General features: G+C 66.6%; 5 protein-coding genes across 8 annotated transcripts; 3 read left to right on the forward strand and 2 right to left on the reverse strand.

The window, feature by feature from the left end:
* Nucleotides 1–95: 95 nt before the first annotated feature.
* On the reverse strand, nucleotides 96–1,710 carry MXD3 (MAX dimerization protein 3). The gene is made up of 5 exons (XM_063348776.1): nucleotides 1,376–1,710; nucleotides 1,248–1,277; nucleotides 1,040–1,154; nucleotides 770–926; nucleotides 96–695 (listed from the first exon to the last, which is right to left on the reverse strand). The coding sequence occupies exons 1-5, from the start codon at nucleotides 1,522–1,524 to the stop codon at nucleotides 586–588; spliced, it is 561 nt and encodes a 186-aa protein (XP_063204846.1). The 5' UTR covers nucleotides 1,525–1,710; the 3' UTR covers nucleotides 96–585.
* Nucleotides 1,537–6,088, reverse strand: LOC134521806 (lateral signaling target protein 2 homolog). Of its 4 annotated transcripts, XR_010072878.1 has the most exons (14): nucleotides 5,961–6,088; nucleotides 5,112–5,252; nucleotides 4,898–5,035; nucleotides 4,530–4,732; nucleotides 4,356–4,445; nucleotides 4,163–4,252; nucleotides 3,939–4,040; nucleotides 3,596–3,844; nucleotides 3,366–3,490; nucleotides 3,176–3,289; nucleotides 2,925–3,023; nucleotides 2,593–2,708; nucleotides 1,829–2,064; nucleotides 1,537–1,570 (listed from the first exon to the last, which is right to left on the reverse strand). XR_010072878.1 is itself a non-coding variant. In XM_063348773.1 (13 exons), the coding sequence occupies exons 1-13, from the start codon at nucleotides 6,000–6,002 to the stop codon at nucleotides 1,996–1,998; spliced, it is 1,578 nt and encodes a 525-aa protein (XP_063204843.1). In that variant the 5' UTR covers nucleotides 6,003–6,088; the 3' UTR covers nucleotides 1,577–1,995. The 4 variants fall into 4 exon arrangements, 3 of the variants coding, with proteins under 3 accessions (XP_063204843.1, XP_063204841.1, XP_063204842.1); XM_063348773.1 differs by lacking the exon at nucleotides 1,537–1,570 and having other exon boundaries at nucleotides 1,577–2,064; XM_063348771.1 differs by lacking the exon at nucleotides 1,537–1,570 and having other exon boundaries at nucleotides 1,577–2,508.
* Nucleotides 6,089–8,276: 2,188 nt separating this feature from the next.
* FAM193B (family with sequence similarity 193 member B) lies at nucleotides 8,277–17,017 on the forward strand. The gene is given in 11 exon segments (XM_063349346.1): nucleotides 8,277–8,300; nucleotides 8,302–8,658; nucleotides 10,617–10,856; nucleotides 11,572–11,794; nucleotides 11,992–12,201; nucleotides 12,513–12,927; nucleotides 13,926–14,121; nucleotides 14,533–14,769; nucleotides 15,299–16,328; nucleotides 16,428–16,503; nucleotides 16,597–17,017. Coding segments are annotated over 11 exon segments (3,105 nt in total). The 3' UTR covers nucleotides 16,694–17,017.
* A 173-nt stretch (nucleotides 17,018–17,190) lies between these two features.
* On the forward strand, nucleotides 17,191–23,239 carry DDX41 (DEAD-box helicase 41). The gene is made up of 17 exons (XM_063349347.1): nucleotides 17,191–17,266; nucleotides 17,365–17,463; nucleotides 17,553–17,712; nucleotides 17,796–17,870; nucleotides 18,243–18,303; nucleotides 18,908–19,044; nucleotides 19,304–19,376; nucleotides 19,553–19,706; nucleotides 19,820–19,956; nucleotides 20,160–20,322; nucleotides 20,423–20,554; nucleotides 20,736–20,807; nucleotides 21,100–21,196; nucleotides 21,555–21,704; nucleotides 21,858–21,929; nucleotides 22,140–22,250; nucleotides 22,510–23,239. Exons 1-17 carry the CDS (start codon nucleotides 17,243–17,245, stop codon nucleotides 22,644–22,646), a joined length of 1,854 nt encoding a protein of 617 aa, XP_063205417.1. The 5' UTR covers nucleotides 17,191–17,242; the 3' UTR covers nucleotides 22,647–23,239.
* DOK3 (docking protein 3) lies at nucleotides 22,900–26,498 on the forward strand. The gene is made up of 5 exons (XM_063349348.1): nucleotides 22,900–23,448; nucleotides 24,837–25,130; nucleotides 25,272–25,365; nucleotides 25,451–25,623; nucleotides 25,706–26,498. The coding sequence occupies exons 1-5, from the start codon at nucleotides 22,900–22,902 to the stop codon at nucleotides 26,444–26,446; spliced, it is 1,851 nt and encodes a 616-aa protein (XP_063205418.1). The 3' UTR covers nucleotides 26,447–26,498.
* The last annotated feature ends 33 nt before the right edge of the window (nucleotides 26,499–26,531 follow it).

Below are 26,531 nucleotides of genomic sequence, written 5' to 3' on the forward strand. Positions count from 1 at the left end.
TGGCCTGGCTGGAGCAGACTCCAGCACTGTCCTCCTCTCCAGGGGTCCAGCCCACTACCAGGGGTCTGGGCTCGCAGGCACAGCACAGGCAGGAGTTTCACCAAGTGCCTTTACTAGAATAGTGTTGGGTATGTACAAGGGGGGGAGGGCGCTGCGGGAGCATGAACGCAGGTCACTTAATGCACTTGTTTCCCCTTCCTGGCTTTCCAGGGGTGGCAGAGCCCCTCTGTAGCCATGTCTGCTGGGGACAGCGCTGCCCTGCACCCATAGCAGGCAGCCCTCCAGGCCCCAGCCTGGCCTGGAGGAGGCGGAAGGATGTCCCCATGACAGCTGGGCCTTCTTCCAGCGCCTCTTGGAGTGCATTGCAGTGCAGAGCAGGTGCCGTGGCGTCGTCCCAGCCCTGTGCGTCCAGCGCCACGGCCAGTGCCACTCAGTGGCCCAGCAGCAGGGGACCAAGCTGGGCGCTTGCCTCCAGTCATGACCGCTTACCCAGGCAGCCGTGACGACGCCGGCAGAGGCTGCAGTTCCAGCAGCAGCAGGCAGGGAGGAGGCAGGCAGGCAGTGCAGGGAAGGCAGCGGGTGCCATCAGGACGCAGGGCTGCGTGGGCTGGAGTAGCTGTGGTCCCTCCCGGTGCCGAAGCCGGGCAGCAGGCCCCCGCCGAACACCACACCATCCACCTCTATCTCCACATCCTCTGGGTGCCATGGGGGAGGCTGGGTCAGGCCCCGGCAGCCTCCCCTTCCCTGCCCACCCTCTCCCCTCACTCACCGGGCTCCGAGAGCTGGGACGAGTCCAAGCTGTCAGCCCGTGCCCGTTCCCCGCCGGTGGGCGACAGCAGCAGCTCCAACCGCTGCTGTAGGTTCCGCTGTTGGTTCTGCAGACGGTCCTTGGCTCTCCGCGCCCTTAGCTCCTGCTCCTCCAGCCTCTGTGGGGATCCGGTGAGCCATGAGCAGGGTGGCCCTGTTGCTGCTTGGGGCCCTCCGGCCAGGGCCCTGGCTGGAGGGCCCCAAGCAGCAACAGGGCCGCCCCCCTTCTCACCTGGATGTGTAGCCGGGCCCGGTGCAGGAGGCTCAGTGTGGTGGAACGAGCCGGCCCGGTGCCCACCGGCACCTGCTGCTTCAACCGCTCCAGGCAGCACCGGAGCTGGGCTCGCCTGCGGCCGTGGGGGACAACACGCCGGTCACCCCTGGGAAACGGCCACCCCCTGCCCCACCACTTCAACCCCCTCCCACCCGAGCCCCAGTACCTGTGCTTCTCCAGCGCGTTGTGCACCGACCTGCGGGAGAAACCCCCACCGCGGTGATCAGAACCGGTGCCACCGGATGAAGCTATCCCCCGCCCCGCCCCCGGCCTTTCCCCGGCCCCGCCGCTCACCTGACGCTGCCCGCGGCCCGGCGGGACCGTGAGGCGTAGCCGTGCTCGGCCTCGGCCGGGTACCGGGCACCGGCGGCCCCGCGCTCCCGCCGCTCCAGGAACTCGGCCGCCTGCAGCAGCACCTGAATGCTGGTGGCCGCCGGCTCCATGGCGGGAGGGCGGGTGCGGAGCCGCTCTCTGATTGGCTGACGGGCGCTGACGTCGGCGCGGCGGGGAAACAAATTCGGGCGGGAAAGCGCGTGCTTCAAATTTGAATCGGCGGGAGGGGCGGCCCGGGCCACACCCCCCGGGCGCCGAGCCACGCCCCCAGCCTCTAGACCACGCCCCCTCTGCCTCTAGACCACGCCCCCGGGGTGTGCGCCCCCGCGTGAGTCTCCCCCCGCCCACCGACGGCGACCGCTGGCCCCGGCCACTCGCCCCCCTCCACCCCCCCGCCGCGCAACCGCCGCGTACCCGGCGACATCGGGCCCAGCCAGGCGGGTTTATCTCTTTATTAAAAACCCCTCTCGGGGTGGGGAGGGGCAGCACCGGGCCCCGGGGGCGAGGGCCAGCCCTCCCCCGGGCGCGGCCCGGCACGGCCCCGGGGCACCCGCCGTCATGTGAGGGCTGTTTGCACCGTCTCAGGCCAGGGCCCGGGGGCGGGGGATGGCGGAGACTCTGCCCCGGGCCCGACAGCAGCCAAAGTTCACCTGAAATAAAATAAAAAAAAAACAACGACCAAACCACAAAAAACCCACCACGAAGCACATTTCCAGCCGGGGGGAGGCGGGCGCACGGTGGCACAGGCACACCGGGAGCGGGGCTCGGCCGCGGCGCACCGGGTGAGGCGGTCCTGCGCCCACCGACGTGGGGCACCGGCTGCCGCCGTGCGGGGGGGGGTCCTGCCGCCGTGCCCACCCCGAGGGGAGTCGCGGGGCCATGGAGCCGCCCAGCAGCCCCCGAGTGGCCATTTGTGCCCCCGCTCCATGTCCTCCTACGGATGCGGATCTGGCACGGGGGGGGGTCTCTCACTGGCTCCGGGCACGGCGGGGCGAGAGGTGCGCGGTGTAGCAGTGTGTGCAGACGCGCACGGGTTTCGGCTGGCCGTAGTGTGGCAGCGCGGCGGTGTGCGGCGAGCAGCGGGCACAGAAGATCTGCCGGGAGAGGGTCGGAGCGGGGCTGAGCACAGCCAGCTCCCCCGAGGGCCCCCGCGCGCCCCAGCCCGGACCCCCTCCTACCTTCCCGCAGCTGCGGCAGTGGTGCCGGCGGCGCAGCAGGGTGAAGGGCGAGCGGCAGGCAGAGCACTGGCTGCACGTGCTGTCTGGAACCCACTCGGGCAGGCGGCGGGGGGCTGCTGGGCACAAAGCGACAGTAAAAGCCATGGGGGTCCCCTCTACCCCGGCCCCAGGAACGTTCCAGGCCCCCTGGATGGACCCATGCTCCCGGGTGTCCTGGGGCTGCTCTGCCGAGCCAGCACCAGGCAGGACATAGCAACTGTCCCGTGTGCCTGGGGCTGCCCAGGGCAGCCGGACCCCCCCCCAGAGCGGTGGCACCGCGGGCAGCCCCTTACCTGCCCTCCGGAGCCCGGCAGCCTCCGCAGGGCTGGGGCACAGGGGACAGTCGGCCACGCGAGGAGCGTCTGCCGCACACGGGTCACCGTCCTCTTCCTCTGCGGGGACAAGGGCTGTGGTGGTCCAGCCAAACTGGGGCTGGGCACGATGGCCACATCGCCCCCATGCCTGGGGCTGGGGCCTCTCTCACCGGGGAGGGAGGACCTGCAGGGCAGAGGAGCCGTCCCTCGTGTCCCTGGGGGTTACTCACGGCTGCCGCTCGGCTCCTCCAAGGGCTCCGCCTGCGAGGCGACAATCTTGAAGACAGTTTTCAAGATGCTCCGCAGGTCACTGGCAAAGTTGGTCTGGAGCTGATCGGCCACCCCTGCAGCAGGAGGGTGGGGGGGTCAGGGTGCTGGGGGGGTCAGGGTGCTGCGGGGGGCGGCGAGGGGGTCACTCACCTGAGATGCAGACGAAGAGGGTGTGCAGCATGTCCTTGGTGCTGCTGTAGCGGGAGCGCAGCTCCCAGCAGCGGGCAACGGGGGTGGCGTCGTCGAGCCCCGAGCTGCTCCCAGGGGGCTGGGGGCTGCACAGGGGGGAGGTGACGGTTACCCCGGGGGTGGCACAAAAAGTCCCCGTCCCAGCGGGCAGGGATCTGCCAGCCCGGCCCCGCTCCCTCCCTGCCACACACCCCCACTGCCGGTCAGTGCCCAGGTCATCCGCCACGCCGGGGGGTCCCAGCCGTGCTGTGCAGGTGGGGGGTGGTGGGGTGGCACGGGGGACCTCCAGGAGACCCCAGGGAGCCAGGGGATCCGCTCTGGGCATGGCTGCCCCCCAAGCCGAGGGGGTGGCCGGACCGCAGGGATCCTCTGATTCAGCTGTGCACAGGCTCCTCTCCAGCAGGCAGAGCTCCTCCGCCGACAGCACCCGCAGCAGGTCCCTGCAGCGAGGGAACGGCGTCAGCCCCACATCCCGGCCCCCCTGCTGCCCCACAGCCCCACCCATGCACACCCGTCATCACCCCTGCCACATACCTGATCTTTTTCAGGAGGTTGTAGAAGGGGCTGAAGACCCGGGACATCTGCTCAGGGCTCTGCTCCAGGCTGAGGGGACCCTCAGGGTAGATGAGAAGGCCACTGCGAGGGGACAGAGCGCGGCTCACATGGCGGGGGCTGCCCAGGACCCCGACTCCCTGAGGGGGGAAGGGGTTCGTGCAGGGTGGGAAGCACCCAGTCACCCCCCAGGGGGCTGCACCCACCTGATAATGGCCAGGCGAGGGATGGTGAACATCAGCAGCGGTTCGTAGCCATCGATCATCTCCTGGGTCAGGTAGCCCAGGCGCAGGGCTCTGGGGGGGGACACCCTTACAACTGGGCCGAGCCCTGGGACGCTGCCCCATCCCTGGGGCTGGGGTCCCTGCTGCCCCCCGCTGGGTGTGCAGAACCCCTCACCTCTCCACTGTCTCGCAGAAGAGCACGATGATCTCCTGCTGCCTGTAGATCTCCTCGGGAGACTTCACCGCCACCAGCGAGGACACGTAGCTGGAGAGCCGGGGGCACCGTGAGGCTCCTCCAGCCCTGGCGCACACCCCCCCACTCCCCCAGCACCCCAAGCCCGGCCCCCACCTCAGCTCGAACTCTGCGAAGAGCCGGTCAAACTGGACGAGCACAGCCCGGACGGGCTCCGGGTAGGAGCCGGGCTGGCTCAGGCTCTGCTCCCGCAGCACCGTCCGCACCAGCTCCAGGCTGCACAGCAGGTTCCTGGCCTGGGGCCGCAGCTGCGCCCCGTCCGCCTCCTCCACCTCCAGGAAGGTCCCAGCCAGGAGACACTGCCGGGACCGGGGGCCGTCAGGAGCCAGCGCCTGGGGCAGCACAGCCCCTACCCCCGGGGTCAGCTCATGGTGGGGTCTGGCACCCTGGCTGGCACCCATCACCCCCCAGCCTGGGGGAGCTGGACGCCATCGCCCACCCCGGGACAGCATCCCCAGGCTCACCTCGGCGGCAAACAGCATGTGGTTCCCCAGGTTGTCCACCAAGAGCTCCTCGGGGAACTTGACCAGGTAGTCGCGGCTGTGCCGCTGCGTGGGGATGCACTCCTCCATGATCCGCTCCAGGATGGCCAGCAGGTGAGCCTGGGGAGGGCAGGGACGTCACCCACGGCCACCCGGGGGGACCAGGGTCACACCAGGGCCCAGGCTGCCCCCGTACCTGGCTGAGGTGGAGCTGGTTGAGGAGCACCAGGTACTGCTGCGGGTCCAGCTCGGCATCCAGCCCGTTGATCTCGGCCACCACCTGTGTCACCCTCTCATCGGCAAAGAAGAACTGGGAGAGCAGGCGGGGGTCGGAGCGCTGCGGGGAGAGCAGAGGGGGGATGGCGGGAGCACCCCACGGCTCGGGGGGCTGGGCCAAGGCGACCCCAAATCTCCCGTGCCCGCAGCCAGGCGGGGCGGGGGCTGCTGGGGTTGGATCCAGTCCCTGTGGTGGGGCAGCCCCGGGTCCATGATCACCCACTCGGGCAGGTACGTGGGATCCCCATGGTGGCTCCGGCTCGGCCGAGCTGTGCCGGGGGGAGGCAGGCGGCCCCCAGCCGAGCCCGCCCGGGGAGCGCCGCCGACCCCACCCAGCCGTGCCTCAGTTTCCCCAGGGGCAGAGCAGGATGAACAAGCTCGGCCGCATCCCGGCAGCGTGGGCACGGAGCCGTGCGCGGCTGTAAACACCGGCTGAGGTGAAAGGTCCGCGGGGAGCGGGCAGCCGGGAGGGACGCTCCTCGCCCCGTCTGTCCCCCGGACCCCCCCCGGGGCCGGAGGGATGGAGGGGGCCGGGGGGCCGGAGGGGGATCTCCTCGCCCCGGGAGCGGGCGGCGCCGGGACGGGCTCTGAGCCGCCCGGTCCCGCCCGCGCCCCCGCCGCACCTCCAGCCCCGGGGCCGGGCACCGCTTCCTCCTCCCGCTCCGCCCCGGAGGGGCCCCCACCGCCCCGGGCGCCCGCTGCCGGCGGAGCCCCTCGGGCAGCCCCGACGGGACGGGGGGCGGCCCCGGCGCGACCCCCCCGCTCTCACCTTGGGCCGGCGCAGCCAGCGGCGGAGGGCGGCGGGCAGCATGGCGCTCCCCGCAGCTCTGCCGCCGCCCGGCTCCCCGCGCCCGCCGCTCGCCGACGGGGCGGGCCGGCACCGGGCACCGCCCGGGGGCGGACCGGGGAGGTGTCCGCCCAGCTCCCGCACCGGGACGACCTGGCGGACCGGGCCCCCGCACCGCCCCGCCCGGTCCCGCGGCGGGACCCGGGGCTTTCCCGCTGCGGGGTGGCGGGACGCGGCCGCCGCTCGACGGACCGGTTCTTTGCGGCGGGGCGGACGAGGGCGGGTCCCCCGTGGGACGGGCAAGGTGCCCCAGCCGGCTGCCCCGGCTCCCCCCCTTCCCGGTGCCGCCCTCCGGGCTCGGTTCTTGGCTCCAATTCCCGACTACAACCCCCAGGCTCCCGGTTCTCCCCTCCCGGTGCCCGGTTCTCCCCTCCCGGTTCCCGGGCTCTTCCCTCCCGGTTCCCCTCTACCTGCAGCCCCCGAGGCCCAGGTTTCCGGGGTCAGGGACACCCCAGAGATCCGGCCCCACAGCCCCCCTGGGCATCCCCGGGCTGGTGGGGGGGCACCGGGAAGAGGCACCCGCAGGCACCTGCCTGCTCTCTGCTGCGGGGGCTGTGCAGGGCATGGGGAGCAGAGAGGGGTGCTGCAGTGGGAGCGGGGCAAAGCAGCCCCTCGGTGGGAGCAGAAGGGGCCGAGTGGCCAAAGAGGGGTCCCGGGGGGTGCTCAGGGCTCTGGGCACAGCAAACCACCCCAGCCGTGCCAGAGGAGGCGGCTGCTCCTGCGTTGCGCCAGGCCTGGCACTGCTGCCCACAGGATGTGGGCGCCGATAATTCAGGTGGCTGAAAGCCTAATGGGGTGGATTCACAGGTAAAAAATCCACCGAGGACGATTAAATAAACATGGCGGCACCACCTCGGCTTGAGGAAGTCCCTGAGTCACGGCAGCCCTGCGGCACCCAGGCTGAGCCACCCGGGTGCGGGGCTGCCCCCGGCACTGGGGCTCTGCGTGTCCCCATGGGCTCCGGCTCTGGTTTCGGCCGGGCAGCGTGTCCTGGGGGTCCGTGTGGCACAGTGAGCCTGGAGCCCTGCCTGTCCCACAGCTGCGGGCAGCGCTGCCACACCATTTTTTGGGGCACAGTGGGCTTTCCTTGGTGGCCAAGTGCTCCATGCATCCCCGTGTCACCAGCCCCGCGCTGTGCCCCACCACAGGAGGGCAGCTCCGGTGACACCAGGGGTGGTACGGAGCGAGGCCCAGCCTCATGCAGACCAATGCCACGACGGGGGGTTCTGGGGTGATGTGTGGCACCGAGGCTGGCAGGAAAGTGAGGGGCTGAGCTGGCCCCCAGATCTCTTGGGGGGCGGGGGCAACCTGGGGGACACCTGGCAGGACCTGGTGCACTGGGACTGCACAGAGGGGCAGCAGACCCCTGCGGGCAGCCTGGGATCAGGCTGGGGCAGTGGGCACGGCGCTGCACGGGGGGAGTCCTGTGCTGGGACCAGGGCATGGCGGGGGGGTCCCACAGCTCTGAGGATGCCGTGGTGCTGAGCACGGCGCTGCACATCCAGGAGGCACCCAGGGTACCGGGAGAGCATCAGCATCGTTACACGGGGATGGGTGCACAGGGGCTGGAAACCTCCCCACCAGTGGGAAGGCTGGAGTCAGTGTGCTGCTCACCCAAACCACACCGGGGGTAGCCGTGTGCCGGGATCCGAGCGCAGGGCAGCTGCAACCCGTGTGTGGGTGCGGGGCTGTGTGTCTGGGGTCATGCCATGGTGCCGAGCACGGCACTGCACAGCTGGGGTGCACCCGGGCTACCGGGAGAGCGTTGTTCCACAGGGATGGGGTGCAGAGGGGATAGAAACGCACGTGTGCACCCCGGCGTCACACAGGAAGGCCAGGGCAGTGTGCTGCACATCTGCAATGGCCTGGGGGTACCAGTGAGCCAGGACTGGGCTGCGGGGGAGCTGCAGTGTGTCTGGGGCTGAGGACGCTGCGGTGCTGGGATGGACCCTGGGGTACCGAGAGCTGGGTTACGCGGGGACGGGGAGCAGGGGGGCTGCTGGAACCCACGCGTGCCCTGTAGGGTACCGCACCCCCGGGAAGGCCGGTAGCTTGCTGCTCGTCCTCACCGCGGGTACCGGGACGCCAGGGCCGGGGCGCTGGGGAGCGGTGTCGGCGGCCGCGACGCCCCCGAAGGCACCGGCGCCTTTTAGGACCCGGGGGAGCCGCGTGTCTCGGCGGCACCGCTACCTCCCCGCCGCCAGGTGGCGCTGTGGGACGCCGCTGCCCTCTCGCAAAATGGCGGCAGCGGCTTCACTTCGCCCGGGCCTTTCCCCCCTCCCTCCTTCCCCCCGGGCAGGGGCCGGACGGGCCGCGCCGCCATATTGGCTGTTGTCCTGGCTGCGGCGGGCGGCGGGCCGTGCTCGCCATGACTCGCAGGCGGAATAAGGCGGCGGCGGCGGCGGCAGCAGCAGCAACGGCAGCAGCAGCAGCAGCAACAACAACAACAACGGTGGCGGGTGGCGGCTCCGGGCCTCGCCGTGAGAGGGTGGGGGGTTCCGACACCGGTCCTCCTCCCCCTCCTCCGCCACCGCCGCCGCCACCGGAACCGCCCGCCCCGCCTGAGGTGGTGGTGGCGGCGGCGGGCAGCAGCGGGGAGCCGGGCAGAGCCACCGCTCAGGTACCGGGTTAGGCCCTGCGGCGGGAAAGGGGCCATCTCTGAGGGGATTTCAGTCGGTGCGGGGATGGGGCAGGGCCCGGGGGGGGCCTGAGGCCCCCCCCGGGCCCTGCCCCATCCCCGCACCGACCCCGGCCTCTGAGCATCCCTGAGGCATCCCATCCCTGAGGCCCTGGTGCCCCTCATCTCCCTCTTCCCGGTTTTGGAGGGTCCTCTGCGCTTTGGCGGAGTGGCGGTGGGGAAGCCCTGGTGGAGCCACGCTGCTGGGGTGCCACCTTGATGTGTGTGTGGGGACAGCCCCTCACTGAGGCGAAGCCTAAGCCCGTCTCTGGGGGAGCTTGGCTGCCTCGAGGTGTGGGAGCCACTTTTTACAGCATCGATGGGTGCGCGGGCAGGGGCCCTGCCCTTGGCTTTGCTGGGCTGGGTGGTGGAGCCGGCTCGTGGCCTTGGGTTGCGGATGTGCCGAGCTGCAGCAGGACTTTGGGGTGCCTCTGGCAGATGGCTGGGGTGCTGGGGGCTCCCACTGGTGTGTAACATTCTGTGGGGCTCATCTCTCCCAACAGTTAGGGAAAGCTGGTCTCAGCCTTTGCTGGGGAGGGTGAATCGGCTGCCGAGCCTGTCCCCCACCATTGCACGCTACTCCCCCTGGCATGACCAGCAGCATGAGAGCAAAGGGCTCTTCCAGCCCTTGGGTCTGTACGCCCCTTACTCCATCCCTGTGTGCAGGGGGATCTTGCACATGCTCAGGAGACCCATGTGCGCTCTGGAGGGCAGATCCCCAAGCTCAGGGACAGGGCGTACTTGCCCGGATGGCGTGGCGTGCTTCAGGGGGTGTTCCCACAGCTCCTTCATGCGGGAGGGTCCAGCCCTGCCATGGGGCGATGGCAGGTGGCTCGAGCATCTGCTGAAAAGGCTGCGGGCCGGCTCCCGCGCCTCTCGCTTCCTGACATCCCTTGATGTGCCTGGCTGCTGCTGCCTGCTCTGGGTTGTGGGCAGGGGCCCCAAGGGTGGGCCCTGTGTCCAGATGCGCTGGGTGGGTTGGGGGGAGCCGTCCTCCTGCCTGTTGTGTGCGGTGCTGGCCTCGTCTGCTCCTGCTGAGACACAGGGTGGCCTGGGAGCTCCCTCCTCCCCATGGCCGGGTGGGCAGGGGAGCTGTGCCCCCCCTCTGCTCTTCTTGGCCTCTGACCTTTGCTTCACCTTGAGCCTGGGAGACGCCATCTGTTTCGCAGCAGCAGTTCACTGTGCGGCTCATTGTCGCGGGGCCCCGCCACGGCAGCAGACAATGGGGGCCCCCTCGCCTGCGCCACGCTGGGCTCGTCACGGCTGTCAGGCCTCCGGCGAGGCTGCAGGCTGCGGCCCGGCTCCTGCCGCAGCACCGGGCGGGAAGCCCCAACCTGGCCGACCCGTGCGGGGAGAGCGCGGAGCAGCGCTGGGGGCTGCACCCCACCCCGGCGCATCTGCGCCACCGGCTGTGTAGAACAAAGAGGCGGATGGGAGGGCCTGGGGCTCTTGGGTAACATGGTGGGGGGTCTGCGATGAGCAAGGAAGGGGGGTTGTGGCTGCCGGACCCCCTTTTGTATCCTTGTGTGGTGATTTCTGTGGGTCTTGCTTTGCCCTGCCAGTCCGTTTGGTCCCACTGTACTAGAGGTGATAGTGGGAGTTGCTGGTGGCCTCCCAGACTTGCTTGGTGGTGTGGCTGGCTCTTTAGCACGACGTGAGCTTCCCAAGGGTCCAAAATGCTCCCAGATGGCACATGGCAGGCTGGCAGCAGCTGGGCAGTTGAAGGCTGCTCTCCAGTGGGAGAAGGTGCCATCCCATATGTAGCCTACTAGAAGTTCTCTGGTTTGGTGTCAGTGTCCTGAGGTCTCATTTCCTGGCTCATCTGCCCTGCGCCTGTACTGACTTGCGGCCCTGCTGTGCAGCAGCTCACACCTGGGGTGACTCTGTGTGTCCTTCTGCAGGTGCTGCCCACTGCCAACCAGTCAGTGCAGACATGCTGCCTGCTCTGTCACCGGGAGCGCAAGGACTGGGGAGGGCCGTCCCACAATGGGCTGGTTTCTCCGGGCGAGAGGCTGCCACCGGACTTCGTGCCAACGCTCGTGCAGAACCTCCTGGGAGAAATGCCACTGTGGATCTGCCAGAGCTGCCGGAAGAGCGTGGAGGAGGAAGAGCGGCGGGCGGTGCAGGAGCAGGCCCTGGCAGTAAGCGGTTATGGAGGTGGGGTTGGAAAGGCCGGGGCTGTAGCTCCTGGGACCGCGGTGTCGACCGCGCTATGGTGCTGGCTGAGTGTGCAGGTCCCCTCCTCGCTCAGAGCTGAGCGCCTCAGGCATCCCAGCCTCGCTGCTCCCTGCAGCCGTGCTGCCCTCCCTGGGCTGCTGCTGGCTCCTCAGGGAGGGACTGTGGTGGGGCAAAGCGTGGTGCTGTGGAGGCTTGTCCGGCAGCCTGTCTTGGGCTGGAGCCGCCTGCCTGGCGAGGCCAGCAGTGCTGCTACTTCTCTGCCAGCCCTGCTCCACTGTGCATTGTGCCGCATCTTCCCCTGGCCCCAAGGCTGCTCCTTGCCACTAAGCTGGGTCTGGCAGCGTGTGCTAGGGCAAGCGCTTGCTCGTGTGTGGTCCTCAGGGGAAGAGAAGCTCCGTCCTGCTTGGCTTTATTTAGGCCTGGCCTGGTTTGAGCAAGACCAGAGCAGGTGTGTGGCCCTTGGCATGGCCTGGCCGTGCTGGTGAGTGCCCTGGGAGCCAGGCTGTCTTGCTGTTGGATGGAGGAGCTGTTTGCCACCCCTGAGAAAGTGACAAGAGCAGTTCCTGTGTGCTGAGCCCCTGCCTCAGGGCAGTGGAGGGGGTCTTGGTGCCAATGCCCTGGGGACAAGGGCCTCCCCTCCCAGCCAGCTGCTGCTTCACTCTGTGTTTTCCTTGCCAGGTCTCGTTATCCCACACATCGTGCAAGTCACAGTCTTGTGGGGGTGGCTCCCACTCCTCTTCCTCCTCCTCCTCCTCTTCTTCCTCCTCGTGCCACGGGAACTCAGGGGACTGGGACCCCAGCTCTTTCTTGTCTGCTCACAAACTCTCGGGCCTCTGGAACTCACAACACACCAACGGGGCCACGCAAGGCAGCCCCCTCGGGGCCTCTCCTGCTGCACTAGGTGAGTTGAAGCTGGTCGTGGGGTTGAGCAGAGCTTTCTGCTTGGACCTTGGCTTAGGTGGTTTCCTTGTGGGCACCCAAGTGGTGGGCAGGGGCAGGCAGGCTGGGCCTCTGAATGCCAGTGCCAATGGGACACCTGGGTCCCTTTGCAAAGGGAGGAGGTGCTGGGACCCAACCTTAGCTCTGCTTTCCTTCCAGGTGACAAGCACCCCAGCCTCGCTCTCTCTCCGGAGTGCACCAGCCAGGTGCCTGCCGTGGCACCGGGGCTCAAGGCCTGTCCCTACAGCCACGCAGCCTCCCCCACCTCCAGCAGCGCTGCCCCAGGCTCACCTCTGCCTACCTCACTCGACTTCTGCAAGACGCTGCCGAAGCAGTTTAAAAGCATGTGCCGGAGGGCCACCCCGCCAGGTGCGTGCCCAGGGGCAGGGCCAACCTTCTTCTCCCAGCCCGCTGCTCCGTGCAGCCCTTGCTGCTCCAGCACCTTCCCCTTGCTCTACTCTCTGTGAGGCAGAGCTGAATCCTGTGGGGGAGACGGGGTGCTGCTGAGGTCCATTGTGAGCAGGGATGGCTTCCAGCCCGAGTGCCCTGCGCCCTGGGGGGAGGTGGGGTTTGTCCCATGGAGAAGTGGCCCGTGCAGAGGTGGTGGGTGGCTCTGAGTGTGGTCCTGGGCCACGTGGAACAGTTAGTGTCTGACTGTCTCTGCTTCTGCCCCTCTGCAGGTGAGGCCTTCCACTCCTCAGAGCATCATCAGCACTCGGACCTCACTGCTCCTCCTAACAGTCCCACCGGCCTCCCCTCCCAGCCGCCAGCGCTGATCCCCTCCAAGCAGACACCTGCCCATCCGGGGCCCTTTGGCTCCCCCCCTCACGTCCCGCTGGGCACCTCCCCACAGGCTGCGCTCTTCCCTGCGCCCAGCACGCAGGTGGCAGCCCCGAAGCCGGCGTCCGAGTCCCCTCCCGCTGGCACGGTCTCACACAGCACAGGGTCATGTAAGAGCCCTCACCTGCCCCCTGCCAACATGCCGCTGCTGAAGATGCCGCCTCCGCTGTCGGGCTGCACTCATCCCTGCAACGGGCACTGCAGTACTTCGCTCATCCCTCCTCCCGCCTCCCACCAGCTGCCCAGCACGAACAGGTGAGTAGAGGAGCCCTGCCTGCTTCCAGCCTCCTTCCTCGCTGGGCAACGCGCCCTTTCTCCCACCCCCGCCCATGGATGTGCTTTTCCCTGCGGAGGGACCGGCTGCCCGGTCGTGGTGGTGCAGAGAGCCGCTGTGTTTGCGGGCCATTTCCGCTGCTGCAGACCCCTGGTCTCTGAGGGTTGAGCTCTTTCTCTCCTCGTGTTTCTTCTCCCTGCGGTTGTCCTTTAGTACTGTGGTGCAGAAGAGACTGTGCTTGCTCCTCCTCCAGCTAAAAGACCCAAAGGAACCGCCTGGTCAACCTGCTGTTGGCCAACAGGGCCTTTGTCAGTGAGACCCGTCGGGCAGCTGTGGCACTGAGCAAAGGTCCTCAAGAAGATGAAGCCTGTGGACTTGTGGTTCTGCTCGCCTGCTCCCCTGGCACTCTCTGGGCTGCCTGTGCCCTGGAAGAGAGCACGCTGAGTTGCGGGTGCTGGTTCCTCTCCACTGATTAGTGCTCCCTGCAGAGGGCCAGCCAGGTCCCGAGCTGGAGCTTGAGGAATGGTGCTGTGGGCCGTGCCCTGGCCTCCCTGTCTCTGAGCTGGGTAGTCTGTGCCTGTGGGAGCCGGGCCTGCCTGCACGTGGGGATGTCTGGCAGCTGCATGCGGTTCCAGTGTTTCTCACCTGTGCTACCTGCCGCCCCCAGTGAGTACCGCTCCCTGCCCTGGAATCAGCTTGTGGCCTGGCAGGGGGACACTGCTTTTTGGAGCTCTGGTGCGCCAGCCTCCTGCCTGCCAGAGGCCCTGGGGGGCGAGGAGCTACAGATGTCTTCTGCCGTGGGCTCCTCTGGCATCTCCCCTGGAGGAGGAGGATGCGAGGGAGGGGGTTTGTCTGCCCTGCAAATCCTTCTGCTTGGGCACGGGCTGCCCTGGGAGGGGTGTTCCTACACACGTAGTGTGGGTCAATTTTGAGACCACTTGGCTTCTGCTCACCTCTTGCCCCTCTCCCTTCTCCTCAGGGACCCCTCTTGCAAAGGTCACAAATTCCCAAACGGTACCAGCTGCCACCCGCCGCAGCCGTGCGAGGCAGATGAGGGGCTCGGGGAGGACGAGGACAGCAGCTCGGAGCGCAGTTCCTGCACCTCCTCCTCCACCAACCAGAAAGATGGGAAGTTCTGCGACTGCTGCTACTGTGAGTTCTTCGGCCACAACGCGGTGAGTGAGGGGCTGGTCTGCAGCCACCCCTGGTCCTTGCACTCTCCTCTGCGGTGAGATGTTAACGCGGTCCGTGTGCCAAGAGTGCAGAGGTGGGCAGGTCTGGCCACGGCTGTTCCCTGACGGCGTGTGCGGCCCCCCCTTTGTTTGCATCCTGCCTCGTCAGCCCGCTGGTCCCCTTGCTCCCGACTCGCAGCCGCCTGCCCAGCCCTGGGGCTTGGCGCAGCCAGCCAAAGCCTGTGGCTTCGCGGTGGAAGAGTTCGGCGGGGGCTGTGCCGACTTGTCTCGCTGAGACCTCGGGGAAGGGAGCGGTGGGGGAGGTCGGTGGGGGACTGGTGGGGGAGCCAGGGCCACCTGTGCGTCACGCTGGCTTCGCATGCCTGGCCGGCTGACAGTGCTCACCTTCCACAGCCCCCGGCCGCTCCCACGAGCCGCAACTACGCCGAGATCCGGGAGAAGCTGCGTTCGCGCCTCACCAAGAGGAAAGAGGAGCTGCCGCAGAAACTAGGGCACAACAGCAGCTCAGGAGAGCCCGCTGTGGACCACCGCAATGTGGACGAACTGCTGGACTACATCAACAGCACAGAGCCCAAGCCCTTGAACAGTGCCAAGGCGGCCAAGCGGGCACGGCACAAGCAGAAGAAGAAGGTGAGGCTGGGCAGAGGGAAGCGCTGTCTGGGGCAGGCTGCAGGAGGGAGGTCAGGGCAAGACTGTGCTCCTCATACGGCTTTGCCTTCTCTTCCTCACAGCCGTTTGGTTTCTTGAATTCTGTGTCCTTTGCTGCCCTGTCCCATGGGGTGATGGCAGTGCCCGGCACCGTGCAGGGCTTCCCCTGCCTCTGTTCCCACAGAGCGTGGCCAGCCCTCCTGGGCGCTCTGGGCTGCGCTGTCCTACCTGCTCATTGCCACAGCTCTGACAAACACCGTGCGTCTGTGGTGGGGAGAAGCAGTGCCATGATGGCTTGTGCTGGTGCCTCGTGCCCAGAGAGAGCAGTGTCCCCTGTGCAGTGTGGTGGCTGTTGTGGTGCTCGTGGAGGACAAGTGACAGTTTGAGGGCTGTAAAGACATGAGGTGGCCGTGTGGAGCGCTGGCCCTTGGGTTTGCTCCCTGACAGAGCTGGTGCGCAGCTAGCCCTGTGGCTCTGTGGCTAACCGATCCTCATGGCACCCGTGTTGCAGGAGAAGGAGAAAGCCCAGCTGGAGGCGGAGGCCCAGAAGCGGGCAGAGCGTGCCCCTGCAGCCAGCCAGGCCAGGGAGCCGGCTGAGGAGAAGCTGCTGGAGTGGCCGGAGCTGGAGCTGGAGCGGGTGAACAGCTTCCTTAGCAGCCGGCTGCAGGAGATCAAGAACACCATCAAGGACTCCATCCGGGCCAGCTTCAGCATCTACGACCTCAACCTGGATGTCAACGACTTCCCCAAGAAGGCAGCTGTCCTGGAGCAGAAGAACCTGCTCTCCCACCTCAACGGCTCCTCCGACCTGCAGGACATAGACCTGGCCCTGGCCCCGCTCAGCCTGGGCCCTGCCAAGAGCCACGCGCTGCTGCGGGGTGAACTGGGCCCCCGGTGGGGCGAGGGGCCTGGGGAGCCGCCACCAGCCCCGGCGGCCGAGAACGGCGTGGTGAAGCGCCTCAGCGCTGTGCCCAGCCTCTCCCGCATGATCTGGGTGCAGTCCAAGGCTGCGGACTCTGCCGTGGACGGCAGCGGGCTGAGCCCGGAGCCCAAGGAGGGACTGCAGCCCAAAGGGACAGAGCCGCAGGAGCCGGTGCCCCCCGCTGGGAGCCGGCAGCGGAAGAACAAGCGTCAGAACGGGCAGGCGAAGAAAGGGGAGGCTGCTGCTGCGGTGCCCAGCAGCCAGGCCCGGCTGGAGAGCCCTGGTGTGAAGGGGCAGGTGCTGGGAACCAAGCACCATTCCAAGGCCGGTGCCCTGGAGCCGCAGCGGGCGGGCGGCTGCGCCGAGGTGGGGGAGAGTGTCAAGGGGCAGCCCTGGGGCTGCAGCGGTGGCAGGCCGGAAAAGGAGAGGAGCGGCGAGTGGAAAGGCCGGCGGGGAGAGGGCAAAGCAGAGCTGCCGGAGCCGGCACAGCAACAACCGCCTGCCCCGGCTGCGGGAGACCGGCAGCTGCCTGCCCCCCCGGCGCTGGGGGGCTCCCCGCAGCCCAAGGGGAAGAGCAGGAAGAGCCGGAACAAGGTGGAGAAATCCAATACCTCGATCGGTGAGTGCCAGGAACGCCACTCTGCTGGCGGTGGCCCCTTCCCCAGCTGCCAGCCCCTCTGGCAGCGCTTACCCTCTCGCTGCTCCTCTGCTTTCCCAGATGACGTGTTCCTGCCCAAGGACCTGGACGGGGCAGAGATGGATGAGACCGACAGAGAAGTGGAGTATTTCAAGAGGTGAGGGAGCGGCCCCGGGGGGGCCCAAGCCCTGCTTGGGGGTGGGATGCAGAGCGGCTGGAGGCTGACGGGGGGCTGTCCTCTCCCTGCCAGGTTCTGCCTGGACTCGGCCAAGCAGACGCGGCAGAAGATGGCGGTGAACTGGACCAACTTCACCCTGAAGAAAACCACTTCCAGCGCAGCCCAGTGAGGTGCTGGGGGGGGAAATGGCCGCCTCCCCCCACCCACCCACTCACCCGCCCACGGCCGCTCGCCTCTCCTCACTGTGCCCCCCGCCCGCGGGCCCCCGCCTTGCCTCGGTGGGGTCCCCTCCTCCGCGGGGGGCCCCGGTGCTCTCCTGCCCCGCGGGGGGCCCCAGGGCTCCCCCTATCCTCCTTCTGCCCCCCTTCCCCTCCCCCCCCCCGCGGGGTCACCCCGGCCGTCCTGTCCCCCTCTCCGCGGGCGCCCGCCTCCCCGCGCCGCGGGGAAGGACCGTGCTGGACCCAATAAAGAACTTTTTAATTTTTTATTTTATTTAAACCCCGCTGTCTGCTGCTTTCTGCCGCGACGGGGGCTTGGGGGGAACCGCCGTGCGCCTTCTGCGCAAGTTTGGCCGTCGGGGCGACCCGTCGGGCCCCGGCTCCCGCGCGTGGAAGGAGGGCGTGGCAACGCGTTGCTAGGCGACGGCGCGCGTAGCCGTCACTTCCGGCGCGCCGGATTTACATCCGGGGCGGTGCGGCTGTTGCGCGGAGACGGCGCCATGGAGGCCGCGGCCGAGCGGAAGGTAGGGCCGGGCCCGACCAGGCCGGTACCGACGGCCACAGGGGGGCCGGGCGGGGCCGGTGCCGCCTCGGGCCGGCCTCACCTCGCGTCTCCCCGTAGAGACAGCGGGAGGAGGCGGCGGAGACGTCCGACCTCTCCGGGGAGGAAGATGACGACTACGTGCCCTACGTGCCCGTTAAGCAGCGCAAGCAGCAGATGGTAACGGGGCCCGGCGGTGCCGGGGGAGGGCTCCGGGCGTCCCTCCCGGCGCGGGGCCTCTCACTCCGTCTCCACTCGCTTCCTTTCAGTTGCAGAAGCTGCTGCAGATGCGGCGGAAGGTGGTGTCGGAGGAGGAGCAGCGCGACAGCGGGAGCGAGCAGCGGGGTGATGAGGATGACATCCCCCTGGGGCCCCAGTCCAACATCAGCCTCCTGGACCAGCACCAGCACCTCAAGGAGAAGGCGGAAGGTAGGGGACCGGCTGGGGGTAGGGCCGGGTGGCTTTTGGGACGGACTGAAACCTCCTCGCTGATTCCCTGACTCTCCCCCCAGCTCGGAAGGAGTCAGCCAAGGAGAAGCAGCTGAAGGAGGAAGAGAAGATCCTGGAGAGCGTGGCAGAGGGCCGAGGTGAGTGGTGGGAGCTCTGTAGCTCTCGGACCTGTCTCTGGAGCTGTTAGGGCAGCAGTAGGAGTATTACTTGCCTCACAACACTGGGGGATATTCATAGCTGGGATTGGGACAGGAGATCACAACAGGACCCCTTGGTTGGCATCCGTTTGCCTGGTTTAGCTGGGACATTGCTGTGTCAGGCCCCTGGGCACGGCAGGCTGCACCACTTGGTGTTCCTGTGTCCAGAGGGGCTGTCGGGGTGGTGCTGCTTTTCCTCCTCTCTTTCAGGGCACAGTCTCCCAGGCTGTTTGCCTGAGTAGTTCTCTGCTGAAGTTATGCACGTCTGGATGTGGAGAGCTTGTGCTGACCTGATCGGCTTTGTTCTTGCAGCTTTGATGTCAGTGAAAGAGATGGCAAAGGGCATCACCTACGATGATCCGATTAAAACCAGGTGCGTTTCACAGTAGAGAATTGTCTTCCTGAAAACATCACTTCTATGCGGCTGAAGAGAACTAGAAGCCGTGCAGCCTAGCAGGAGGAGCACTGGCTTCTCTCTTGCTCTACTGCCTGGCTTTTTACTGCTGTACATAAGATCAAAGGCTGTTGAGTCACCTTGGATGTTGTTTTATGTACAGTTAAGATTTTCTAGAGTATGTTTATGTTAATCTTGAAGGCTTGAGGTGGATCTCCAGATCTTGGAGGTGACTAAGCTAGAGAAAGAGACTGGGTGAGCCCACAGAGCAAGCGCTGCTTGAGGCAGTGTCAGAGAGATCATTGAGATGTTTCCAAAAGATTTTGGCATGTTCCGTCCACTCTCTGTAGACTGTTCTCAGCTGTGAGCTTGGGACTTACTGAGACTCTGGGGAAATGTTTAATGCAGTGAACTGGCTTGGATCTGCCCCTGTGCTCACACTGTGAAGCCCCTTGGGGTTACCTGTTTTCCCTGGTGGGATATTGGAACCCGGCAGGGAGTTGCCCTGGGCCTCTGTGGGGGCTGCTGGCTCTGGAGCCCCAACCTCGTTCTGCACCATGACCTTTCTCTGTTGGCTTTGCAGCTGGAGAGCGCCTCGGTACATCCTGGGCATGTCGGAGGCACGGCACGATCGTGTGCGGAAGAAGTACCACATCCTGGTGGAGGGGGAAGGCATCCCGCCCCCCATCAAGAGCTTCAAGGAGATGAAGTTCCCAGCAGGTGGGTCGGGAGAGGAGCCTGGCAGAGCCGGGGGCAGCATTCTCCTGGGAAACGCGCATCAGCAAGCGAAGCTGTCGGATCTTTAGTGCTTAGTGTTAGTGGGGTCGCAGCTGAAATTCCCGACGGTGGCTGTGTCACAGAGCTGCTGGCCCAAGGGGTGTTGGTCACTGGTGGAAGAGCTGCTGCTGGGACATGAATAGGAGGGAGAGCGGGGGAAGACTTCAGGTCATGAATGTGTGTGTCCCTTGTTCTCTCACAGCTATCCTGAGGGGCCTGAAGAAAAAAGGGATCCAGCAGCCAACACCCATACAGATCCAAGGCATCCCCACGATGTGAGTGCTCTGTCGCCGTCCCAGAGTAGGGAGCGGTTGCTCCCTAGAGCCCACCCAGCGGTGCGCACCGGGTGCTCTTCCCTGATGACAGATGTGCCCCATGACCTTGCTTAGCCCTGGAGGTGTGAGCCATTCTGTGATGCTCCTCCTCACCGTCGGCCCTATTTCTCTGCCAGCCTCTCGGGAAGGGACATGATTGGCATTGCGTTCACTGGCTCTGGGAAGACCTTGGTGTTCACTCTCCCAGTGATCATGTTCTGCCTGGAGCAGGAGAAAAGGCTGCCATTTTCCAAGCGAGAGGGACCCTACGGACTCATCATCTGTCCCTCGGTGAGTGTCGGGGGCACAGTGACCTGTGGGAGGAAGCATTGATTGATGTTCAGTGGCAATCCCGGATCCTCCCTGGACGGAGGTCTAGGAATGAGTAAGTTTTGTCTCTGCAGCGGGAGCTGGCCCGGCAGACCCACGGCATCATTGAGTACTACTGCCGCCTGCTGCAGGAGGACGGCCTGCCCCCGCTGCGCTGCGCCCTCTGCATCGGGGGCATGTCTGTCAAGGAGCAGATGGAGACAATCAAACAGTAAGACCTTCTATGGGGCGGCTTGTGGGGCTGGAGCTGTGCTCTGTTTTCTGGCAGGGGACTTAGGGGTGGCACCCTGGCTGGATGGCTTCAGGAGGATGTGGGGGTGAAGGTGACATGCCAAGTGTGTGTTACCTTCCTTATGTGTCACTGTGTGGGGCAGAAATCTGAGTGCCTGACTGTGGCCACCTCTCATCCCACAGTGGTGTACACATGATGGTGGCAACCCCTGGCCGCCTGATGGACCTGCTGCAGAAGAAGATGGTGAGCCTGGACATCTGCCGTTACTTGGCCTTGGATGAGGCTGACAGGATGATTGATATGGGCTTTGAGGGGGACATCCGTACCATCTTCTCCTACTTCAAGGTACTGAGCTGACACGATATGAGCACCCTGAAGCTCAATCCCTGCACTTGCCTGGTCGGGTGAGTGCTAAATCCTTGCCCGCACTCTGTTCCCCGCGCAGGGCCAGCGGCAGACCCTCCTCTTCAGTGCCACAATGCCCAAGAAGATACAGAACTTTGCCAAGAGTGCCCTGGTGAAGCCCATCACCATTAATGTTGGGCGAGCGGGTGCTGCCAGCCTGGACGTTGTGCAGGTGAGGTAGCTGGGTGCTCCCCCATGCCCGTGTGGGAGGCCAGCATAGTTCATGAGGGCACTTGAGGCATCCCTTGTCGGGGAGCTGGGGCTCGTGGCCCTCCTTCCCAACAAGTTAAGGGATACCGAGCAACGGCAGTTTCTTTGCTGCCTGCCTGACACATCCCTGTGCTTGTTCCTAGGAGGTGGAGTATGTGAAAGAGGAGGCCAAGATGGTGTACCTCCTTGAGTGCCTGCAGAAGACTCCGCCACCTGTGAGTAGTGTGCTCCGGCTGCTCTGGCAGCATGGCTAGGGGCAGCGCGGGCACACCGTAGCCCTGGGGCACGGGTGGAGCTGGCAGTGAGGACACGGCTGCGATGCCGCAGGGCTCCGCTGTGCGTGGGGTAGGCGTGCGAGCGAGCTGTGCTCCACGTACAAGCAGGTCCTGGCCCTGGAGCCGTTGTGTGCTCTGCTCAGCAAGAGGGAGGAGGGAAACCCATCCCCAGGGTTTGTGCTGGTGCCAGCCCGCAGAAAGGCAGCTCTTCCGTGATGTCTGTGCTGCGCAGGTGCTGATCTTTGCGGAGAAGAAGGCAGATGTCGATGCGATCCACGAGTACCTGCTGCTTAAGGGTGTGGAAGCTGTGGCCATCCATGGAGGCAAAGGTCAGTGGGGGTGTCGGGGAGACCTGGGCTGCAGTGTGGCCCTGCCTGACCCCGCTCCTGCCGGGGTGGTATGTGGCCACGGGAGGTCCCAGAGCGCAGCAGTTTGTGGTGGTGTGAGGAAGGGCTGCGCCAGCGTCAGGAGCAAATGCCACGTTGTATGTAGCAGGCGGAAATACAGTGCAGATCCCTATGGGATCTAGATGTCCCTTTGCTGCTTCCTTTGGGGAAGGGCTGCATAGGTCCTCTCACTGGGGCAGCCCCGGTTGAGCGACGCATGGCTTTGAGGCCATAGCGGTTGCTGCAAGAGGTAGGACTGGGAGTGCTGCCCCTGCTGATCTTCTCTGCTGGGCCTTTGCAGATCAGGAGGAACGGACCAAAGCCATTGAGGCCTTCCGGGATGGGAAGAAGGATGTCCTGGTTGCTACTGACGTTGCTTCCAAGGGCCTGGACTTCCCAGCCATCCAGCACGTCATCAACTACGACATGCCGGAGGAGATCGAGAACTACGGTGGGGACTGGGCCCCGTGGGGGACCGATGAGGGCATGCTGGGGTGGGTGCAGGGGCCAGCAAGGCTCTGCGCTTGTCTCTGCAGTGGCTGGGGGCAGAGGTGGTCTGTCACGTTGCATTCGCCCAGGCCTGATTCTGTCTCTTTCTCCACAGTTCACCGTATTGGGCGTACAGGCCGTTCGGGCAACACTGGCATCGCCACCACCTTCATCAACAAAGCCTGCGGTGAGAACCAGCATGGGTCTGGGGGCTGCTGGCTGGGGGGGTGCAGCTGTAGGAGGCAGCTGGGTGATAAAGCTGCCTCTGCCTTGGCAAGGGGGATATTCCCGAACAAGCAGGGACGAGTCACAGTGGCCCATGGAGGGGAGATGGTGGTGTGGGGTGGTGGCCCCCACCCCTGCTCAGGCTGTGTCTGATCCCTGTCTCTGCCCCCAGATGAGTCGGTGCTGATGGACCTGAAGGCCCTGCTCCTGGAGGCGAAGCAGAAGGTGCCACCTGTGCTCCAGGTGCTGCACTGCGGGGACGAGACCATGCTGGACATCGGAGGTGAGAGACCCCGGGCTGGCACAGGGACGTCCCACAGGGCTGTTGAGAGACCTGGGCTAAGGACAGGACCCCAGTTCCCATCGCTCCAGGCTCTCGGGGCAGTTCCTGCCTGCCTCGGGGCTGTTGTTGCCTGGCCCTGCAGGCAGCCCGGTGCCGTGGCGGCGGGGGGAGATGCTGGTGTAGCCCCTCTGCTTGTGGGGGGGGGGGCTGCTCTCCTGGCATGGCGCGGCTCCCCCTGACCACCTCCCTCCCGTTGCAGGCGAGCGGGGCTGCGCCTTCTGCGGCGGCCTGGGCCATCGCATCACTGACTGCCCCAAGCTGGAGGCGATGCAGACCAAGCAAGTCAGCAACATCGGCCGCAAGGACTACCTGGCCCACAGCTCTATGGACTTCTAGCCTGGGGAGCGTGCTGCCCCGTGCTCCCCCTGCGCCGGCCTCGGTTCCCTTCCAGCCGGGGCAGCACCCCAGCTGCCCTCACCTTTCCCAAGCCCAGGGGCCTCTCCCACACTGCTGTGGCCCCTTTTCCAGGCATTTGGCCACTGGGGCTGTTGCCAGTTCAGCCCGCGAAGCTCCTGGCCCGGGAGGAAATGTGTGGAGCTGTGCTGTAACAGCCCATTATGGCAGCAGCAAGTCGGGCAAGCAGGTAGCGATGCCTGAGGGGAGGAGGAAGCCCCAGGTGCAGTGGCTGCTCTGTGGCCAGCTGCCTGCTGCCCCTACCAGCCCCCTGCATTGGTGTGGCCAGGGTCTTGCATCGCTCCCAGGCAAAGCCCCTCGATCCCTCCAGGACCATCCCCCTTACCGGGTTTTGTGCCTCCTCAGCTGGTGGCTGTTCCCGTGTCCCCCAAACGCTCTGATGCAGGCGGCGCGTGCTGCGCTCCTGGCGGGCAGTCCCCTCGGTGCTTCCTGTGCTCTGCCTGCGCGCGTTCTGCCCCACTGCCCCTCTGCGAGGGGGAGGGCGGACAGACGGACACCTCCTGTGGCCCAGCCTCTGCCCCTCATCCCACACACCGAAAAGGGGAAGTCGCTGAGAGAAGGAAGTCTGCCCCATGCATTTGCTTCGGCTGTAGCAGTCACATTTCCTCTGCTGCTGGTAGCCCAAGTCCTCGATCCTTGTGCTGGTTGCCAGGGCGGCGCTGGGCTCATGGAGAGACCCGTGAAGGATGGGATCCTCTATGTGCAGCACTGCAGATTTGGAAAGGTAAAGGATGGATTTGGGGCTGGGTACAGGGTTTGCCCTGATCTCTCTTGATGCCAGGCCTGGGGCCGGGCCCTTGGCAACCTGGGGTGGGGGGCACTGGAGCCAGACCCCTTGGAGCTGCCGCTGGGGGGTCCTGGGCTCGGCAGCCCCCGGAGTGGGGCTCTCCCCCTGCTGAGGGGACTCATCCGTGCAGGCACCTGCTGGGGCTTGCCCCTGCGCGTGGGGTCCCTCTTCTCGCTTGGTCACCGCGCGATTCGCGATGAAACAATAAACGTGTGTTAATGAGGCGCAGCTCCAGCGCGTGTGTGGGAGCGGGGCAGCGCGTGGGACGTGGCCCTGTGCCCTGCCGTCCACGAGCCTGGCCTTGGGGGGGCCACTGCCATCTGTATGGCACTCCTTGTGGCTTGGCCTGCTGCCCTGGGCCCTCGGGCTGGGCACCGAGTGCCGCAGCTCTCTGGGTACGGTATGGGTGATATGGTGGGATCCTCGCAGGGTCGAGCCAGCTCTATGGAGATGGGTGTTGGCAAAGCAGGTCCCGCTGGCACGCTGGCCATGCTTCAGTGGCATCCCCTCTGCCGCCGCAGGGCAGCCGTGTCCCCGCGGGGGGCTCGGTGGACGTGCCGGGGCTACCATCACACTCCCATCTCCCCACTGAGGGAGAGTGGAGTCCTGGAACCCAAGCGGGCAGGCTCTGCGTGCGCGGGGCCGGTGCCCTGCTGCGCGTAGGAGGCAGGTGGGTTGGCAGCAGTGGGTATTTTGGGTGCTCAGCTGCATCTGTTTTCTGCAGGGCGGAGGCTCTGCTGCGCTTTTGAGGTGCGTGGGGGCACGAGCCCCCTTTATCCCATGACAGGCTGGGAAGGTGCTGGTGCCGCAGACCTCCCCTGGGAGGAAGCGGGCTGCGAGCTGCAGGGCCCGGCCCTGCTCGGCAGATGTGAGGCTGCCAGCAGGAGCCTCAGCAGCTCAAAATGGCTTTAATTTGCATCAGGGTCTGTCCTGAGAACAGCTCGAGAGCTCAGCTGCAGCGGCGGCAGGCCGGTACTTGCAGCGGGGAACAAAGAGCAGGACCCGGTGCTCGGCGAGCCGGGAGCGAGCGTGACTCACCCAGAAAGCCGTGCTGAGCTCGCTCGGGGAAAGGTCCCCCCTCAACCCAGCTTTGGGACTGCCCTGCCTGGCATCCCCCGGGGGTCTGCGCTGCTCTCAGCTCTCCGTGTCCTCCTGCGGCACCCACCGGCTGTGGGCAGGGACCCCCTGTGCCCCCTCCTGCCCCCCACGGCTCTTCCCGAGCACTGCTGGCCCTGCACGGAGTGCAGCGCTGCGAGGACGCAGCAGGCAGCTCCTTGCTGACCCTTTTTTTTTATCTCCCTGCCTGTGCCCTTCCCACGCCGCAGAGGTCCTGGAGGAAGATGCGAGCCCAGCTCTTCGCTGCCAGCCCCTCCGGTGTGGCCCGCATGGAGAACTTCGATGTGCGGGATGATGGCACGGCACTGGAGAAGACCTCCCTGCGGCGGTGTGCCCGCCGGGTGATCCGCCTCTCGGACTGCGTCTCTGTCGGCCCAGCAGGCACCGAGAGCTGCCCCAAAGCCACCGCCGCCTTCTACCTCACCACTACGGAAAAGAGCTACTTGCTGGCATCCGAGCAGCGGGATGAGTGGATCACCCAGCTCTGCCAGTTGGCCTTCCAGGTACCGCAGGGTCCAGCACAGCCGGGAGCCCTCACCCTGCTCCTGGCCCGCGTCAGCCCCAGGGACTCTGGTGTGCATGGGCAGCCAGGGGGGCTCGTGCTCCCCCAGTCCAGGAGCTGTGCTCACATCCCTCTGTTTCAGGGTGCAAAGGAGACGACGCAGAGCAGCAGCGGGACCCAGGCCAGCCCCGCTGTCCCCATGGAGGAGAACTCCCTCTACTCCTCCTGGCAGGACCGTAGGTGCAGGGGTGGTGGATGGGGCTGGGCTGAGCTCCAGCTCGGTGCCAGGGTGCTGACCCCCGCCTTGCTCTGCTCCTGTAGTGACCGAATTCCCGGTGCTGGTGGTCCGGACGGATGCAGCCACCCGCTGTGGTCTGCACGGGCACTACCTGCTCTCAGCCCTTCCCCAGAGCCTGACACTGAAGGACCCGCAGTCCCGGCAGCCCCTGCTCACCTGGCCCTACCCCTTCCTCCGCAAGTTTGGCCAGGATCAGGTGTGTGTCCCCCTCCCTCCTTGGGGCTGCTGGCTCCCCAGGGCGGGTGCCAGCCCCTCATTCTGCTCTCTTGGCCCCACAGACTGTCTTCTCCTTCGAGGCCGGCCGCCGCAGCGACTCTGGCGAGGGCACCTTCACCTTCAGCACCCCGCGGGCACCAGAGCTCTGCCGGGCTGTGTCTGCCGCCATCGCCTGCCAGCAGCAGGGCAAGGATGCCCCCGATCCCCGGCTCTTCTGTGCCCCAGACCCCCAGCCCCCTGCACAGGGCCTCAAGCCCCAGCCCTGGGGCCCCGGGGCCGAGGAGCCCCAGCCCAGCCCCCCCCCGGGGGGGGTACAGCCTCCCTCCCACCCCCCCCCCACCCTCCTTCACTTCCCCCCACCCGAGACAGAGGCCACAGGCCCTATCGTTTATGCCTCCATTGCCCGGGGCCAGCAGCCCCTCTTTGGGCCGGGGCCACCAGGTCCTGGTGAGCCCTGGGCTGCAGGGAAGCCACCCCCTGAGCATCTCTACGAGAACATCTTCACCACAGAGGCGGGTCCTGCGGGGGCAGAGGAGGAAGAGGAGGAGGAAGAAGGGCAGTGGGAGCTGGAGTGCCGGCAGGCACCCGAGGGCCACAGCAGCGAGGCGGGCCCCCTCTATGACAACCGGGCTGCCCTGGCCCAGCTGCCGCGGGGCAGCCCCCAGCCCCCCGAGCAGCGCTGGGGCCGCGGGGGGCAGGAGGTGCCACCAGCGTGCCCTGGGCACAAGCCCCAGAGCAACCTCCGGGCCAAGCTGGTGCGGCTGCTTAGCAGGGAGACCCCCGGCCGGCGGGACTGGGCCTGAGCCCGGCTCGGATGCCATTCGATGGTGCGGTGAATAAACAGCTTGGACCGGACTGGGGTCTGCCGGTGCTGCGGGGGCGGGCGGG

The sequence above is a fragment of the Chroicocephalus ridibundus genome, chromosome 11, assembly GCF_963924245.1.
Source record: "Chroicocephalus ridibundus chromosome 11, bChrRid1.1, whole genome shotgun sequence".
Lineage (NCBI taxonomy): Eukaryota > Metazoa > Chordata > Aves > Charadriiformes > Laridae > Chroicocephalus > Chroicocephalus ridibundus.

What these genes read in the sequence shown, in the direction of transcription:
- MXD3 (XM_063348776.1), bottom strand. Translation starts at nt 1,524, where the DNA reads ATGGAGCCGGCGGCCACCAGCATTCAGGTGCTGCTGCAGGCGGCCGAG. An exon ending in CGGGCCGCGGGCAGCGTCAG is followed by an intron (nt 1,278 to 1,375) that starts GTGAGCGGCGGG and finishes TTTCTCCCGCAG; the next exon opens with GTCGGTGCACAACGCGCTGG. An exon ending in GTCCCAGCTCTCGGAGCCCG is followed by an intron (nt 696 to 769) that starts GTGAGTGAGGGG and finishes CATGGCACCCAG; the next exon opens with AGGATGTGGAGATAGAGGTG.
- LOC134521806 (XM_063348771.1), bottom strand. Translation starts at nt 6,002, where the DNA reads ATGCTGCCCGCCGCCCTCCGCCGCTGGCTGCGCCGGCCCAAG. An exon ending in TTCGCAGAGTTCGAGCTGAG is followed by an intron (nt 4,446 to 4,529) that starts GTGGGGGCCGGG and finishes CCGGCTCTCCAG; the next exon opens with CTACGTGTCCTCGCTGGTGG. An exon ending in GGAGGAGCCGAGCGGCAGCC is followed by an intron (nt 3,024 to 3,175) that starts GTGAGTAACCCC and finishes TTGTCCCCGCAG; the next exon opens with AGGAAGAGGACGGTGACCCG.
- DDX41 (XM_063349347.1), top strand. Translation starts at nt 17,243, where the DNA reads ATGGAGGCCGCGGCCGAGCGGAAG. An exon ending in GACTCATCATCTGTCCCTCG is followed by an intron (nt 19,707 to 19,819) that starts GTGAGTGTCGGG and finishes TTGTCTCTGCAG; the next exon opens with CGGGAGCTGGCCCGGCAGAC. An exon ending in CCATCTTCTCCTACTTCAAG is followed by an intron (nt 20,323 to 20,422) that starts GTACTGAGCTGA and finishes TTCCCCGCGCAG; the next exon opens with GGCCAGCGGCAGACCCTCCT.
- DOK3 (XM_063349348.1), top strand. Translation starts at nt 22,900, where the DNA reads ATGCCTGAGGGGAGGAGGAAGCCCCAGGTGCAGTGGCTGCTCTGTGGC. An exon ending in AGCACTGCAGATTTGGAAAG is followed by an intron (nt 23,449 to 24,836) that starts GTAAAGGATGGA and finishes CCCACGCCGCAG; the next exon opens with AGGTCCTGGAGGAAGATGCG. An exon ending in TCTGCCAGTTGGCCTTCCAG is followed by an intron (nt 25,131 to 25,271) that starts GTACCGCAGGGT and finishes CCTCTGTTTCAG; the next exon opens with GGTGCAAAGGAGACGACGCA.